This window comes from Talpa europaea, assembly GCF_964194135.1.
Source record: "Talpa europaea genome assembly, chromosome: 3".
NCBI classification, from domain to species: domain Eukaryota; kingdom Metazoa; phylum Chordata; class Mammalia; order Eulipotyphla; family Talpidae; genus Talpa; species Talpa europaea.
The window spans coordinates 136,298,738-136,315,207 of NC_140069.1; the positions used below are offsets into that span (position 1 = coordinate 136,298,738).

Below are 16,470 nucleotides of genomic sequence, written 5' to 3' on the forward strand. Positions count from 1 at the left end.
GTGTTGGTCTGTCTCAGAAGCCCCCTTGCTGAGAAACAGCCTCTGTGAAGGTACAAAGGCAGCTGTAGGCTTTTGGGGCTCAAATGAGGCATCAGGTCAGACCGAATAGGGGGGGCAGAGGAACGGCTTCCAGCTTGTCATAAGGAGGATGGGCATGAATGTTCTAGAAGCCTGACGCATCCTACAAATACACCTGGCCACAAACAGTGCTCAGGGGTCCCTGGCTTGCCCCCAAACCTCTTTTGCTGCAGCAAGTCTTAGGTGGAGGTCCGTTGTCAAGGCAACAGAGACCCCAAAAACTAGCAGTGGTGGGAGGGGGCTGGGGAGTGGAAAGGGTTGGGCTAGCCCCACAGGGCTGGGGAAGCAGCTAGGCAGGGCATTGTGGTCCTTGAGGGAAATCCTGACCAGTGCTGGGCGGGGTGGGGCCTGCCCGGAGGGCCCCGGGGACTCACAGAGGTGTTCTGGCACTGCACGCTGGAGCTGTTGAAGCGCAGGGCGGGCACCCGCTGCTCGCTGCCCTGGATGCTGAGAACACACTCGTATCCACGCTGCCCAGACTGCGGCTGCGGCAGGTTCTTGGCCTTCAGAGTGATGGGCTTGATCACCTCCACGGGCACCAGGATCTTTTCCACTCGCAGCAGTTGGGGGCAGTCCTGGGGACAGATAGCACAGCTCAGATCGGGGAGCAGGAAGCCGAGAGTGGCAGGGAGCCTCTCCTGACATAACCCGGTGCTGACCCTGTTCATCCTCCTGAAGATTCACCTACGCATTTCCCGGCACTGGTGCCCGCCCCTGGCCGCTGTGCTGGAGGGAATGGGGCTATGAACCCCTTGGTACCGGGGTGAGAATTTTGAGGCCACCCTCTCTGAGGCTGTGCCTGCCCTCCCCAGGTTCTGTTTCGATGTTGACCTCCTTTGATCCCTCTGTCTCCCTTCCTACCCTCTCCCCTCCAGATCGATCCTGCTGGCTGGGCATCCTGCCCATTGGACGGATGACCCCTTGGCCTCAGTTCCAGGCTAACAAGAGTCGGGACAGAGGGCCCACATGAGCAGTTCTGCCGCGAGGCTAAGCCCTGGGCCCAGGCTCTAGAATGCATCTGTAGTCTGGCAGGAGGGGCAGAGAGGACTTTCCATATGTAGGCTGAATCTGACACTTGGGAATGTTCTGGAATAAGTCTCAGAGACCCTTTTAATCCAGCTTCTGGCTGAGCTCTGGGAATAGCCCTTCAGAGAAGATACACACTGCGCTAGAGGCTGGCAATGGACGCTCGCATCTCTGGAGCCAGGTGGGGCCCAGAAAGTCTTTGAGGATGGAGGATATGATTGACTGGGTCCCCTTCCCTGATGTAGTCAGCTCTGCCCAGGGAGGACTGCAAAGAGAATGGGTCAAATCAGGAGTGAGGATGCTCTGCCACTGAGAGGTAGAAGCTAGGGTGTTGATGGATTCTCAGGGCTTGGTACAGAGTCTGTGTCTTGGACCTATGTGGCATGGACAGAGTGGGGCCTTTGGCAAGCACAGGCAGCAGGACCTGGGCACCGGAGTCAGGCAGGCCCACTACCTGCCAGATTCCTCCCCTATGGCAGAGACAGGGGATTGCCAAGACAGATGGCTTTAGGAAGGGTACCCATCAAGAGCATGGCACACACATCCTTTGGAGGATGCAGCTCCCTGGGCCACTGCTGATTCTCCACAGAGACCCCACCCCTGCATCCTCCACTAACAGAGTAAGAACTGAGACTCCAGGGAAGGGCAGAGGGGTGGGGCCCCGGGTATCCACCTCCTCATGGGGAGCTGGGTCAGGGGCTGCATTCAGAGAGCAGAAGTGCAGGCTTTTCTCTGTTTCCCACAATAAAATGTTACTGCCCAGGAATGATGCCTCGAGGGTATCTGGAATCTGAACGTCCTCAGACCAACTTTTAAAATTTATTTATTTTTCCATTTGGCTATTTTAATGACATCAGTTGGTAGTATATTTTATTTTGTTTAAATTTTTTTTGGAGGTAATGCTGGTTGACATCACTGTTTGCATTTGGGGAATATGGGGTTCCCCACCCCCTTCAAGTGTTAGCACCACAGTGCACCCTCCACCAACGGTCCCGTGACCTGCCAGCTTAGTCCATGTATCCTTCCCCACCTGGCTCTCACGCCTCCCCAGTGGTGCTCCCTCTGGATTCCTTAGCTCTATAATCAATTTTCTAGGATTAGTTTTAAGTTTGGCTTTTATCTGTTTCTTTAATTTCTCTCTATTCCATTTAGTGACATATAGCGACACCGCCCAGTATTTGTCTTTCTCTTTCAGACTGATTTCACTTATCATAAGCCCTTCTAGCTCCATCGATGTGGCCACAAATGGCATAGTTGTCATTTTTGATTGCTGTATAGTACTCCATTGTGTATAACTACCACATCTTCTTGATCCACTCATCTGTTTGGTGGCACTTAGTTTGTTTCCATAGCTTGACTATTGTAACAGTGCTACGATGCACACAGGAGTGCAAATTTCCCTTCCAATTAGTGTTACTGGGAATGTAGATTAGTTCAGTCCTTATGGAAAGTAGTGTGCAGATTCCTCAAATGATTGAAAATGAATCTCCTGTATGACCCAGCAATCCCACTCTTAGGTATCTGCCCAATGAATACCCTGACCAGCTTAGTGGCTCTTGCTGCTTGGCAAAGGAGACACTGAGTCAGGGTGAGGAAAAATAATAGCTCAGTGTCAGCCAATGTGCTGGCAGTTAGAGACGCAGATGCCAGCCCACCATCTTTTCTTCCCCTTGAAGAAACAGGCAAGTTCCAGCCAGTGGGTGGGACCACCCAAGGCTTGGGGCAGAACAGACAGCCAGGGTCTCTCTGAGACTGCAGGACCAAGAAGCAGGGAATCCTCCCTGTGGTGGGCTGGAAGCTGGCCTGGGGGCTGGCCTGTATTAGTCTAGGATACTGGTGGAAGTTCAAGCCCTCTCTTCCCCATAAAATTTTCACTGAGGCTTGTTACATTTCTCTAATGAGTCCTGATTGCCAGTGGTCCCATAAAGGCCTAGTTTGCATATAAAAAGGTTGGCTGCACTGAGTAAGTTCATTAATAATAATTGGAGAGGCCCAGGGCTGGGCTGGCCACACTTTCCTCTGGTGGAGCTGCTGATTGACCCCAGTGTCCCTCCTAATTGAAATGTAAAATGGCAATTTTCCCCTAGGCAACAAGGCATGAAGGGACCATGGCCACAGCACTGTCCTCTCTTCCCACCCCAGCTCCCCATATCCGACCTGTCTGGCTCTGAGATTCCAGGTACGAAACCACCTCGAGGTCTGATGCCTGTGGGAAATGTCAGAGAAACCTCCATGTCTCTCCACCACTCCCATCTGAAGCTGTCTTTCTGAGCACTTAGGCTGTGGTTCAGGGACTCAGGCCTCCCAACCCTGCCTTTGCCTTTGAGCTTCCTCCACTACAAAGAACTTTGGTCGCATAATCATAACTATTAATTCATGTGTGAAATAAGCAGATTCTTGAAAGAAGTGCTAATCATTGCTTGGGTTAACTATAAATGGGGTTAGAAACTCCTCCAAAACTCCTCCTCCATTTGGGGTGTAAGGGAGTGAAAATATACCACCCCATAATATGCCTTTTCGGCAAAAGGTTGATTGAATGGGAGGGACTCTGAAACTGGGTGGAGGTTGCTTTTGAAAAAAGATAAATATCTGTAACACATACTGGGAAGACCTAATCTCCTTATTCCTTCCCATGGAGAAGGCAGACATCAATCTGCATACTTCATGTTTACTGTGCCTTCCCTGGTAAACTCCCTAACTCTCCTCTGTCTCTCCCCTCACCCCCAATCTCAAAGCCCTTCTGTCTTAGCTAAGTTATTTAAGATGGCCCCTGAAGCCATGTGGAGAGTTACACGGTCATTCTGGGTCTCTCCCATTAATACAAGAAGTCTACATGTTATTATTAAAACTCTTTTTTGACTTTTTCCTCTTTACCTACTAGGAGGAAAGTAACTTGATCTTTTAATAGGTAGTATATTGCAACCTGGGGTAGTTGCATAGACTGCAATAGCTCTGCTAGGCAGAGTGTGATGCTAGTTAATGCAGCTAATACAGCACAAAGATCCGGCCCCCTGCACATTCCCCCACCACCCTCGCCTTTCACATATATTTCCATGTGTGATCTTGCTTCATAGCACAGCACCTACGGTCACCCACAACTCCAGATAAAGACATGAAGGACACCAGTTTCCACAACAATGACAAACAAAATATTTTCACCTGCTCATCTTCCTGAATCTTGTCCCCAGCGGTTTATCAAGCCCCAAACAAAAATCCTCAACAATAGACACCTCTTCTCTTTTCAAGGCAGATATTTTTCCTGAACCATCACTTGAAAGGGCCAGCTCTTGGAGGGCCAGCTCTCAGAGGGTGGAAAACACCTGCATTTGACAAGATTATTGGGAGACAAATGCTGCAATAGAAGCCAGGTTCCCTGGGAGACTGTTTAGCCTGTGGCTACATTCTATAAGGATAGACCCAGGTAGGGAGTAGTGGTGGCTGGAGGCACAAAAATCTTTAATGTCTTGGTTTTTCTGGAGGTGGCTTCCTTGGCTTCCAGGTCACCTGTCTAGCCTAGTGCATATTTTGGTCTCCACTTACATGCACACTGAAGTAAAGATAGCATGGCTAATTACAAGGAGTACCAACACTGAGCCAAAGCATGGAACCAAAGAGGATGCCTTTCCATCTCCCATGTCCAGCATGTCAGTAGCTGCTTTATCCAGAGGTTTCACTGCATATTTAAATAATTGAACAAGGACATAAAGAATGCTATGGAGCTGGGAGAGAAAAGGCTGCCTTCAGGGCTGGTGCTGCCTGGGGAAGGGGAGAGAGATGGATTTACAGCCCCCAGTGTGTTTACTAGATGAGGCTCTAATTCTCCTAGTTGTAATGGCAAGAGTGGGGCAATGTGAAGCTCTGCGGGAGCCTGTGGCAGGGACTGCACCTAAGGTATCAGAGCAGCTAAGGAGTAAGTGATTTGCAGGTCACCTCACCTCCCCCATAGCTCCCATCAATTCCAGAGATCAGCCAGCCCTAGTCCCAACCAACCCCCTGAATTCACACTGACCTTTTTCAGACCCATGATGTCCAATACAAAAAAATGTAACGCACCATATATTTTCTTGCTGTTCCCCAAGTTTATAATGCCATTAGTGTGATCTACGGTGGGCTGGTTCATGGAGAGAGCCAAGTAATAATACAGAAAGGAAATACCCATAACCCTATGGGGGGAGGGGCAGACAAGATTGATGGCAAATGCAATTGTCGGGAGAAATGGCAGCCTGGTAATGGAATGGGGGGTGGTGCATGGGTTGGAAGCATGTTCTCTAGCAGGGTTTGGCTTTGTTTTCTCAAAGGAGGGTGAAGGACATGGCAAGGATGGCTATATTCCCTTGGGTTTGGTCCCAGGGATGGTTTCTCTGCAAGAAGGCAAGTAGATTTGCTGATAAGACTGGCTGATCTGATTTCCCTCAAGTCTAGTAGGGGGTTGAATGGCCTTGGTCTGCCCTACCTCAGGATATGGGGTTTACTGCAGCAGTAGGGTCTAGGACCTTCCGTGCATTGCCAGTTCTTCAGTCCTGGAGCAAACTGAGCCTTGAGATAGATACATTTCAGGATACCACTCTTGGTTATGAATTCATCTCAGGGCTATTGTTGGTGTCATGGGGGAGGTTGGGAAAACCTTTCAAGCATAGCTTAGGAAATCAAATAGAATTCATTTTGCCTCTTCTGATCAAGTCAGTTCTCTGGAGTAGGCACTTGTGTTGCATTTTCTCTCTGAGCCTGTGCACTGCGAGCCGATGTCCTTCTCCTTCTAGCAAAGCCCATCCAGTCTGGCCCTGGAGAACAGAGCTTCAGTAGCCTCTCACTTTTCTTTTTAGTTCAGATGAGAAATCACAGCAAAATTATCCACGGAGGACAGATTTTTGTCAATGGATTTGCTTTTCCATGGAAGTTTGCCTATGTGCCCTACAGATCACCAGGATTAAGTGTGTGGGTTCAATGGGGTGGAGGAGCAGGCCAGCATGTGCAGGAGCCTGCTTGGGCACTGGCAGCTCCTCTGTTACTTAGTGGAGGTGAGGACATGACTGCCCAGTGAAAGGCCACGACAACTTCCCATCAGGAACTTAGAAGGAGCGTCAGCTGATACTGGACAGTGAGCCTGAGGGCCAGGAGAATCTCTTGTCACTATCCAGCTTTCCCTGCCTTCACTCTCTCCTCTTTGGTACCCAGGATCTGGCGGCTGATCTAAAGACCTGGGGTTGTTATCATAATGCCATCATTAGTTGAAACAAAATCATTCCTTGTAACTGGAATTCAGTTACCATAAACGACATATGTTATTGGGCATTCTATTTGTAATCATTGTAATTATGCTAGGATACTTGCTATTAATATAATAACAACAATGATCGAACAGCTCTCTGTTCCAGACCAATAACTTCACCTGAATGCACTCTTTATTCTGGTGGGAGGAAGAGGTAATTCAACATCCCTGGTGACAGTCAACAAAGCCAATGTTGAAATGGAAAGACACACGGATGAAAGCTTTCCTGGGTACAAGGCGGTGCCAGCTGGATGAAAAACCACCTGGCGGCCTCACTCTTGGTCAACAAAAGGCGCCTGTTTGCATCCTCACACTCACAGGTTACAAGGAAATGAAAACCCAGAGACTTCTAGAAGAGTCACTGGACCTGGGCCTCACCTTTATTCCAAGAGGGTGGGCCTGTGCCTGGATGCCCAGGAGAGATGGAAGCCTTGAGGTTGAGTGCCAGTCACCCCATTAGGTAGAACGGGGTCACCTTAGCCTGGAGCTGAGCACTCACCCAATGAGACCATTTCTTAGGCATGGATCTCTCTTCCCAGCTTATTCCCACTGACAGTCACTGAATGTTAGCAATCATGTCCCCCAGTGGGCCTATGTTACACGCTCTAAATCCAGCTCTACAGATCTCCCACACACCTTTAGACCTTCTCACAGTGCCGAGAGCGTGGGAAATGCTCAGGAATGGCTAATGCAGGGTGAAGGGTGATGTGTAGCTTATCATGCTGTGCATAAGCTCTGCCTCCGGTCTGGAGATGGGACTCTTGTGTACAGGGGCTTCTAAAAATCAGCTTTCACAGGTTTGGTTTTCTTTTTATCCCTTATTCCTGCTACTGTCTCTTCCAGAAAGAAAAATATAGAAAAAATTGGCATTAAAAAATATCACCATATTTTCATTAGCAGCCAGGGACTTTCTGTTAAGCTCCGAGGACAACACCCTCCTTCCACTAACCGGAATTAACTGGAGTCATTCAATAGTCCACTAATATTAATTTAATTCTTTCCCCTTTGGCACATTGTCCAGGAAGATGTTGCTACAAAGACCACTGAGGTGGGCAATTCTGGTTTCTCCTCAAATATTCAAAATGGCTCTAGTATTAAGCTGGGCAGGATCCAACATCCAAGCTTCGACGGAAAGTACAACCTTAGAACTTCTGTCTCTGAGGCTAAAAAAGCATCCAAGAAAATGAGGAGCCAAAATTAATTTCATTCAATAATGTGATGGGGGAGGCAGGCATGTCTTCTCACTGCAATGGCCGGGCAGGCTGTCCACAGCGCAGCTCACAGGACATGTGGGGGAATTGAGGGGCAGCAGAGGGAGGCTGGCCCACCTCCACATCCCTCCCTTAGCCTGTTTCTCCAGTCCTCTTCCTTTATCTGGGGCTCTAGCACTAATTGCTCCAAGGTGCTATGAATCTCCAGCCACCTTGACCTGGGCCAGGTGCAGACGGGGAGATGTGTGGGGCTCATAATCCAGACACTTGAGAGACTCACACTGCTGCAATTCAGGGTCCCTGAATTGTCCTGGGAGATGTGATGGTTCTTATTTTATTTTCTTCTAGTTCTTTCTCCCCCTCTCTTTCTGAACAACAGATACAAGCTCCTTTCATATATTTAAAAGAAAGAAACTTGGGACAAGGGAGCATAGAAGAAAGAAAAAAAGCAGGACTCTGAAAATCTCTTTCAAGGTAATTAAATGATTAGGGGCCTTTGAAATTCACCAGATAGCTCAATTGTCTCTGCTTTCGTTTTATTCTTGGGCCTCTCCACACATGTGACCTGTGCCAGCACACCAGGCTGGAAAGCCGGGGAGAGGCTGAAGACCTTTATGTCTCCGTTCCCAACAAATAACTTGCAGATTTTGAAACAAATAGGAGGTTTTTCCCAGGTCCCTGGCCTGGGGAACTGACCCCATGCCCCAAGATAAGAACCTCAGAAGGGAGGAGACTGTACAACGTCTCATGAGGTGCTTCATGCCGACAGAGTGACCTTGACTGCCAGATCCATGTTTCTCCTATTAGCTCCATATCCATTTTATCTTAAAGAAGAGCAGAGAATTGACAGCTATGCCTTTGATTGACGTTTCTACTTTTGATGCAATCTCTTCCCCCTTGCCCCTTTTCCGATGAAGGGTAGTCTAGGTGAGGGTCTCTTTCTCAGATGATGAACCTAGGGTAGCCACTGTGACCCCATTGTGGAAGGAGAGGGACTGGTGCCTGGAAACTTTCACCGCCTCTTCTTGTTTGGTCCGAAAACTGCAAGATTCTCAGTGGGAGTGGAGACAGAGGATTTCAGCTTCTTTGCAGCTTTTCAGCTTGGTGTATGTGGCAGGGTTTTTATGTGTGGAGGGGCCCATGGATAAAATGAAAGCAGAAACAATTGAGATATCTGGTGGAGAATGAATCATTTAATTACCTTGAAGGAGGGTTTCAGATTTCTGCTTTGTCTCCCTTGTTTGTCCCCCACCCCACTCAGTCAGGATCATTCTCTCTCACAGAGGTCCTCACCATTCCTTTACCTCCTGCCATGAAGGGTTTGGCTCAAGTGAGGGTTCCTGGTGGGTTAGAAGTCTGGGGGAAGAGGGTGAGGGCAATCAAAGGGCTTCTCTGGCCTTGCTATGCCCCTCCTCATCCCTCAACCCTTATACTTCTGACACCAGGACAGTGCCTTGCTTTAACCAAAGGGTGTTTGCCACATGGTCTTGGCACCTGTGTGGTTATAGGAAGGGCCTGGAAGGTGCATGTAAGACTGGAGCAGCGGTGTTGGTACCTGTCTGAGTCCAGAGTTGGCTAAGAGCGTGAGGGCCAGGGTGGCAGCTGCATTCCTGCAGGGAAACTATGTGGTCTTGTCAATAATTGTGTGGGCTCTAACCAAGTGTGTGCCTCTATAGAACATAGAACATATACACAAATGAGATGTAAGATATATATGTACATATATACACATACAAGTAAGATAAAAGATATGCACATATATATGCAATTTAAGAAACATATAAATGATTAGGGTCTTCAAAATCCACCAGCTACCACAATAATTTTTTATTATATATTTATATTATATTAATTATATTATACCATCCCATCCCATACTGTACCATACTATAATATATTCTATTCTTTCTATTCTAAATAACAGCATGAGAAAGCAAACACTCTGCACAGTACTGGCCCAATGACTCAATTCACACCAACTCTTAAATGTCACCATCATGTTTGAATAACACTTTTCCAAAGTGTCTCTATGCACATTATCTTTGAGATCCTTGTCCACAAACTCATATTCTAAGAGCAGTAATGACATAAGCATAGTTTTTTCTATTATGAATCATTCTCAAGGATAAGAATAAGGATTAAGAGGGAATAAAAATGTGTCACCTTCGGCACAGAACCCAACTCTGAGTCCATCCTCAATTTCTACCTAGACTGGCCATTGGGCTCCCAGAGGGCTCAGTGTACCCAGGGTCTCATCCATCGTGTCTGGAATAGAGGGAATTTCTGCATCTCTAACCTGCTCGCAGGCGACGCTGATGCCCCTGGTCTGGGCACCACACCTTGAGAACCACCACACTGCTTGGTAAGTTGACATGCTTTAGTCTTATTCCTCCATCTTTTTAGGTAACTTGTCCTCTTTGGCCTCACACTGCTTTGTGCACAGTGACATGGAGTGTGTACACAGTCTTGTTCTATACTTGCAATTCCTCCAGGCAGCTCAGCATTCTGGCTGCTGTGACCTACCTCAGGCATCTTCACCCGGCCTTCCTGGAAGGAGCAGGTCTTGGGGTCATGGGTGCAGACATGCCGGTATTTACACCAGTGGCAGCGGTATGGACTCTCCACACAAGACAGGCACCTGGGCACAAGAGAGGACGAGGACATGTTTCTGAGCCTTGGTGAACCTGAACAGAGGCCCTAAAACTCCAGGGTCTAGCATGATATGTTTTAATATGAAGAGAGACCCTCAGGAGGAGCACATATTAAACAAATCTTTCACAAGGAAGCCAAGTCTTTGGCCTTGGTTTACAATCCTGGTTCCCTCCACTTCTCGAGGGCAGTATCCTCTTTTGCTGAATTGGAGGAGGTCTGAGTAGAGGGGCTCATCTAGAGAGTCCACAGTTAGGTCAAAGACATGGAAGTTTTTTTTCTCAAAGATTTATTTATATAAGAACTGGGGTACAGGCCAGAGGTGTGGGAGGGTGAGAGGATTCACCAGAGACAGAGCAGGGAGCAGAACAGGCAGACTGATGAAATACACTGCTGAGGGAGCAGCAAGAGAGACAGGAGAGGTCTGCTACGCCATGTGGGTATCTCCCTGGCTGGCCGGGAATCAAACTCGCGCTGTAGAGGCTGTGGACAGCTTCACAGCACTGCACTCAACCTGCTGCACCACCAGGAAGGCCCATGGAGTTTTAATTCAGGCTGACTCCAGGGTCTCAGCTATCAAGGGCACTGGTGGACACTCCTTTCCCCACAGAAGACAGTCCAGTGTTCTCTTTCAGTGAGATGGGCTCTTGTTTGTGGGGCAGCCCCACCTCTACACCTCACTCTGAGGGGTCAGAGGCAATTTTATAAGAGTCCTTTTCTGCTTAAAACCCAACATGGTTCCTTTTTTCCAAAGGGTAAGACCCTAATGTCTTACCAGGCAGCCTGAGCCTTCCTAATGTCCAGGTCTTCACCTGTGTTTGGAGCTGTGTCCATGAGAAGGCCATGTCCACACCCCCAGCCCATGCCATCCTTCTGCCCAGAGTACCATTCCCCTCCTCCACCTGGCCAGCAAATCAACCTTCTTTGTCCAGTGGAGAGTTGATCTCCCTAGGTCCTTATCCCATGAATGCCTTTGTGCACGTTTCTGGACAGGACTGGCCTTGCTGTGTTACATTTTACTTATTCACTGTCCAGTTCATTCACGACTTCACTAGCCCATGGCTCCTAGAGGCCAGGGATTGAGTCTTTGCATCTTATTAATTGTTGATACTTTCTGCCTTACGAGTAACACATTGCCTTGCACATAGTAGATGGCTAAGATGGTTTTATAGATTAAGTGGAAATGTCACATGCGATTTCACCTCTACTTTCCTAGCAGAGGGGCATGGGGAGCAAGACATTGCATCATCAGGCAAAGCCACAGGGATCTCTGTGGCAAGAAGCAGGAAGAGAATTCTAGTGTTGAAGCTCCTTGGTTTGGCTGTGGGGTCTGGCTGCCTCGTACTTGGGGTCCCCAAAGACAACTAAGGTCTGGATTCAATGCTGCCATCACCAGATAGATAGAACCTAACACCTCATCATCCTGGAGCCCAAATAACTTGGGTTATGTTAACTAGCTTGGCCTGTACAGAGAGGAAGTCAGGTGGCATATGAAAACAAGCAGGGCTTTTAAAGATCAGGTCCAATATTTTTCAAAGTGTGCTCTGTGGAACCCTGGCATTTCCATGAAGCATCCTGGAGACTGTATGAGATGTGTGGGGTTCCTAGCTGAGAGCTCCAGGTCCCCTGAACCCTCAATCAGAGTAGCCCCTACTTCCATCTGTTTTGTGTATCTCGTCCAAGTTCATTGCTGTAGCGAGGACATGATAAAGTAATAACCACAAAAACATGAGCAGTGGCTAACACTGGCTAGGCTCGGATCTGGCTACTCTCTAGACTCACGGCCATCCCCTGGGCTGAGCAGGGGCAGCCGCCAGCGTGCTCTGGCCAGGCCAGCTGTTAAATGTTTGGGTAGCCTCCCTGGAAGGAGGACTATTTCCCCATTGACAGAAGACCCCGGGCCACAACCTGGCCAAGTTTCCTGGCTGGTTTGAATCCACGGCTCGAGCCTCTTCCCTGCCTGCCTTCCTCTGGGAAGTGGATGCTTCAGTTCAACGGGATCAGAGCCAGACCCCAAGGCAGAGCTGCCTGCTTGCGCCTTTCTGCCTCCCTCTGACCCCCACCAGCCTGAGTCCTGACCCAGCCTGCAGGGCATCCAGGTGACTCATTGGACTCACATGGGGTCCCCTCTTCTCCTTTGAACCCTCCTCTCTCCAGGGTTGCTGGCTGCTCTGCTCCGCAGGTGAGATGCTCTGCCCTCCCCAACAGATGGTGGAAGCTGCATCATGTTAGACAGATTTGTGCCAGAGAAGATGTATGAGCTGGGGAGTTACAGCTCCCCACCCCACAGGTCCTCTCTCTCTGCTCATTCTTGCCTCTTTCCATTAACCCTATGGGCACCAGAAGAGCGGGGTCTGCCTGGTTACAGGGCCTCAAGATGGTAACTCCTGGGGACCAGTGGTGGGGTCTTCTATCTCGGCATGAACCGTGACCCCAGGAGCAGGGAGCTGCATGAGGCTGGGGGTACTTACGAATTGTGGACGCTGCAGTTATAGAAGACAAAGCTGGTGCTGGCAAAGGTCATGCCTGTCTCCTTGGACTTGAGCTGCAGCTGGACAACGTGGTGGTCCCCTGTGGGGCAGAATCACAAGTACACTGACGTGAGTCAGGGGGAAGGCCATGGCCCTGTGGTGGGATTCCCTTGAGAATCATGCACCTGGAGAAAGGGAAGCGAGCTCCCCTGTGGGTGCTAACATGCTGCCTTGCAACTCTAACAGGACTCTGGTTCAGCAGGGCCCAGTCCCAGGACAACCTTGAGAGTGGCTGCAGAGTGAGGTTCTGATCTCTTCCTTCTTCCACATGGTATCCCTGGCACCCACCCCACATTTGCTCATCATTGCTCATCACTTCCTCTCATGCATACACACACACACACACACACACACACACACACACGTAGCTCTCAGTAAAGCTGCCACAAAAAGTACACGAGGTTTCGCATGGAAGTCATTGTGTGTGCACATAGGCGCTCATCCCTCAGCTCTGCAACGAACAACCTATTCTGACGCCCCCTTTTCTAGTGGCTCAGTGCTCCACTGGGGTGGGAGGCCCTGGAATCCTCAGCTGGCGCCAGGGAGGAGCTGGAGCCCATGTTTAATTCACAGCCCTGACCCCAGGCCCCCACTTGCAGCCTTGTTCTATGCCTTCCCCAAGAGCCTCATTAATCAATCAGCTGCGAACAAATGTGACAAGCCCAAATGGGAGGGCCCACGTGGAATCAAGCTGCCCAGGCCCGTTTGTCCCTCGCCAGCATCCACCCCTCCTTTCCTGCGCAGCTGGCCACAAATGGGCAGGGGCTGCGCGTGGGGGAGGGAGAGGCTCAGGTTCAGACACCAGTCATGCAGGGCGGGCGTAAAGAGCCAGATGACCCCGGTACCCCTGACTGACTTGACCTTGCTCCTGACCAACATCCTCTCCTCCACTGTGCCTCCCTGCCATCCTCTCCCCTTCCAGCACAATCTTGGGACTCCACACATCCTCTGATTCTTTCTGGCTTTGCCTCTACCACCCTTCCTGCAGCTGCAACTCCGCTAGGAGGCTGACTCTTGGGTACTTACCCGATTTCAACAGTCACTTCCAAGGGCAGTGGGAGGATACTCATCCCCTCTTCCTCTAACACACCGGCCACCCCACACCTCCCCTGCCTGTAGGCTCCCCCCAGCCCCATCTGCCCCGAGTGCTCCTCATCCGGCAGGAGGAAGGACATGCCACCCAGCTTTGCCTCCAGGGACCACTCACCATTCTCCGTGATTATCCGGGGCACCTCCTTGGCTGCCGGGGAGTAGCACTGGATCTGATTGCCTACCACCAGCCCATCCATCTCTGACAGGTCTTCAAAGGTGCAGTTGACGCCAGCTGACAGCTCCGGGACATTGTAGGTCTCCAGGACCAGCTGTGAACAGCCCAAAAGGAGAGAGAGAGGAGGCGCAGGACAGGAACAGGAAGGGTATGCAGCAAAGGAAGAAAGAGGGAGAACCAGTGAGATCCGAGAGGAAGAAGAGAGAGAAACATGAGGCAATATTAACACGGAGTGGAAGAGCCCCCAGCGAGGGTAAGAGCACGCTGAGAAGTGGTGGGTGCACACAAATAAACAGCAAGAAAACTTCAATAGACTGAATGGCTTTGGCCCCAGGAAACAGGAATGTTCAGAGGGTTTGTAGGTAGCAAGAAATACTTGGGCAGGACTAAGATATTTTGAGGAGGTTCTTCTGCATTTATCTCCAATTTTGGCAAAATGGCGCCCCCACTACCAAGGACCCAGTGCAAGGAGCTGGGAACCATCTTGCTGCATTTCACCCTCTCTCTAAACACTGGACACATTTTAGAGACAAAGACCCACCTCCCTCTCGGTCGCCCTTTTGATCATTTCAGTATCACAGCTTTCCCTGTCTCCCCATCCCAATATTCCTAGGAGCAGCCCCCTCCATCCTGCGGTACATCCTTGGTCACCCCACCTGGCTCTGCAGTGATTCTGCTGGCCAGGTTTGCCCGGCCCTCCCGAGGGGCACTGCGCCTTTCTGATGGGGAGAGGGTTCTTCCCACACCCCGGCCCTGGCTGCTGCGCCCTTACCAACACACTGTACTGAGACACGGAGATGTTGCTGGGATGGACCGTCAGCCGGACGCACTGCTTCATCTCCGAGGCAAACCTGCGGGGCTCCCTGGACCGCTCGCAACGCTCCTTCCTGGTGCACCTGGGAAGGCAGAGGAGCGGCCGCTCAGGAGCAGGCACCGGGCCCAGAGACACAACCGGCATTGTGAGCGCTCCCGAGGCAAGTCAAACGCCAGGCCCGGCTGCTTGGTGTCCTTCCTGCAGCCTGGTCCTCTCCTCCCATCATGCCCACGGAAATGATGGTCATTCTAACCACCCGCTGCTGAATGCAAGAACTTGAGGGTCGTCCCAAAGTCCTCTCATTCACAACAGGAATCGCGAAGGCCTGTCGATTCTACCTCTCCAGTCCCCTCCCTCCTGGTCCCTCTCCCCTCCTCCTTAGGGAAACACAACCTGTTCCTTCCACAGCACATAGTCCTTTAGGCTTTCTTGCCTTTGTGCATGAGGGCGCCCCTGTCTGGACTGCCCCCCCCGACTTTTCCTCTGCTCAACTTCTCCTGATCCTCCTAGGTATGGTCCAACTACATGTCCCGGTGTCTCAGCCCCTGCCCCACCCCACCCCACCCCACCCCACCCCACCCCACCCCACCCCACCCCAGGCAAAGTTAAGAGCATTTTGGAGTTCCCTGCAGTCTAGAACTTCTCAGAGGACACTGCAATGATTGGGCTGAGGGCAGCCCTCTCCTGCCACGCATGAGCCTCTCAAAAGAAGCAACCATGCTTGATTAATTTGGGAATCCTCTGTAGCCCTCATGGCCAGCCCGCAGAGGGAGGATACATGCAGGTGGAAGGAGGAGGGAGGGGGAAGAGAGGAGCAGAGAGCAGTAGTCCAGAGTAAGCTCTGGAGCCAGGCTGCCCCGCATGGAATCCCTGGGCCGCGGTGTGAGGGAAGAGCTGGAGGTTTGCTATTAGGCTCAGTGTCCTGTGTTGTTCAAAGCAGTGTGACCACAGGTGGGCCCCATCCAGGGTCACCTGGAATTTTAGTCTTCGCTGATGGGGCCCTTTGAAAGATGCATTCGAAAATCATGGCCATCACCCAACTGTACACATTAGACACAAGGGAAGGGCTGGGACCAGGGATATTGTGGCAGGAAGGTCGCTGAGTTCTAGGGAAGAACATTTAACCCAAGTCAGACAAGCCAGACAAGCCAGACCATCACTGAGGAGCCATATTTGGAGACTGTTAGTGATTCTGCTCTGACGTGAGGGGAAGCAGGTCCTCGGAGGACAAGTTAAATAAGATGTGACTGCAGGCACATCCTCCTGGGCAGCTGGTCCCTTGGTTAAAGACAACAGACTCCACAGAGGGAGAAGATTGTCAGGGGCTGTTCAGGAGGGAGCATGGAGCAAGGAGTTTAGAAGGAAACAGAATAGCTGGGACCAGATCTTGCATGGGGAGGGAGAGATGGTGGAGGGAACTTGTGCCTCAAGAAGCAGAGGGGTGAGGTGTGTGGCAAAATATGAGGGATGAGAGCTGTCTGGATACCCTGAGCTGCTCTTGTGGTGAATCTCAGGCCTAGAGCTGTGTCTTTTTTTCCCATAAGGAAGACACCTGTGGCCTCAGGGGGAGGGAAGACCCAACGGTGGAGTTCGGGAGCACTTAGCAAACGAAGGGAAAATCAATG

General features: G+C 50.5%; 1 protein-coding gene across 1 annotated transcript in view; it reads right to left on the bottom strand.

Moving 5' to 3' along the window:
- Window positions 1-16,470, bottom strand: part of PLXNA4 (plexin A4) — a gene marked incomplete at both ends in the record, with an annotated part of 338,923 nt that overhangs the window by 64,524 nt on the left and 257,929 nt on the right. The window contains 5 exons of the mRNA XM_084230521.1: window positions 453-653; window positions 10,108-10,222; window positions 12,705-12,804; window positions 13,972-14,125; window positions 14,804-14,927. Coding sequence (XP_084086647.1) covers window positions 453-653; window positions 10,108-10,222; window positions 12,705-12,804; window positions 13,972-14,125; window positions 14,804-14,927 — 694 coding nt within the window. The remainder of the gene's footprint in view (window positions 1-452; window positions 654-10,107; window positions 10,223-12,704; window positions 12,805-13,971; window positions 14,126-14,803; window positions 14,928-16,470) is intronic.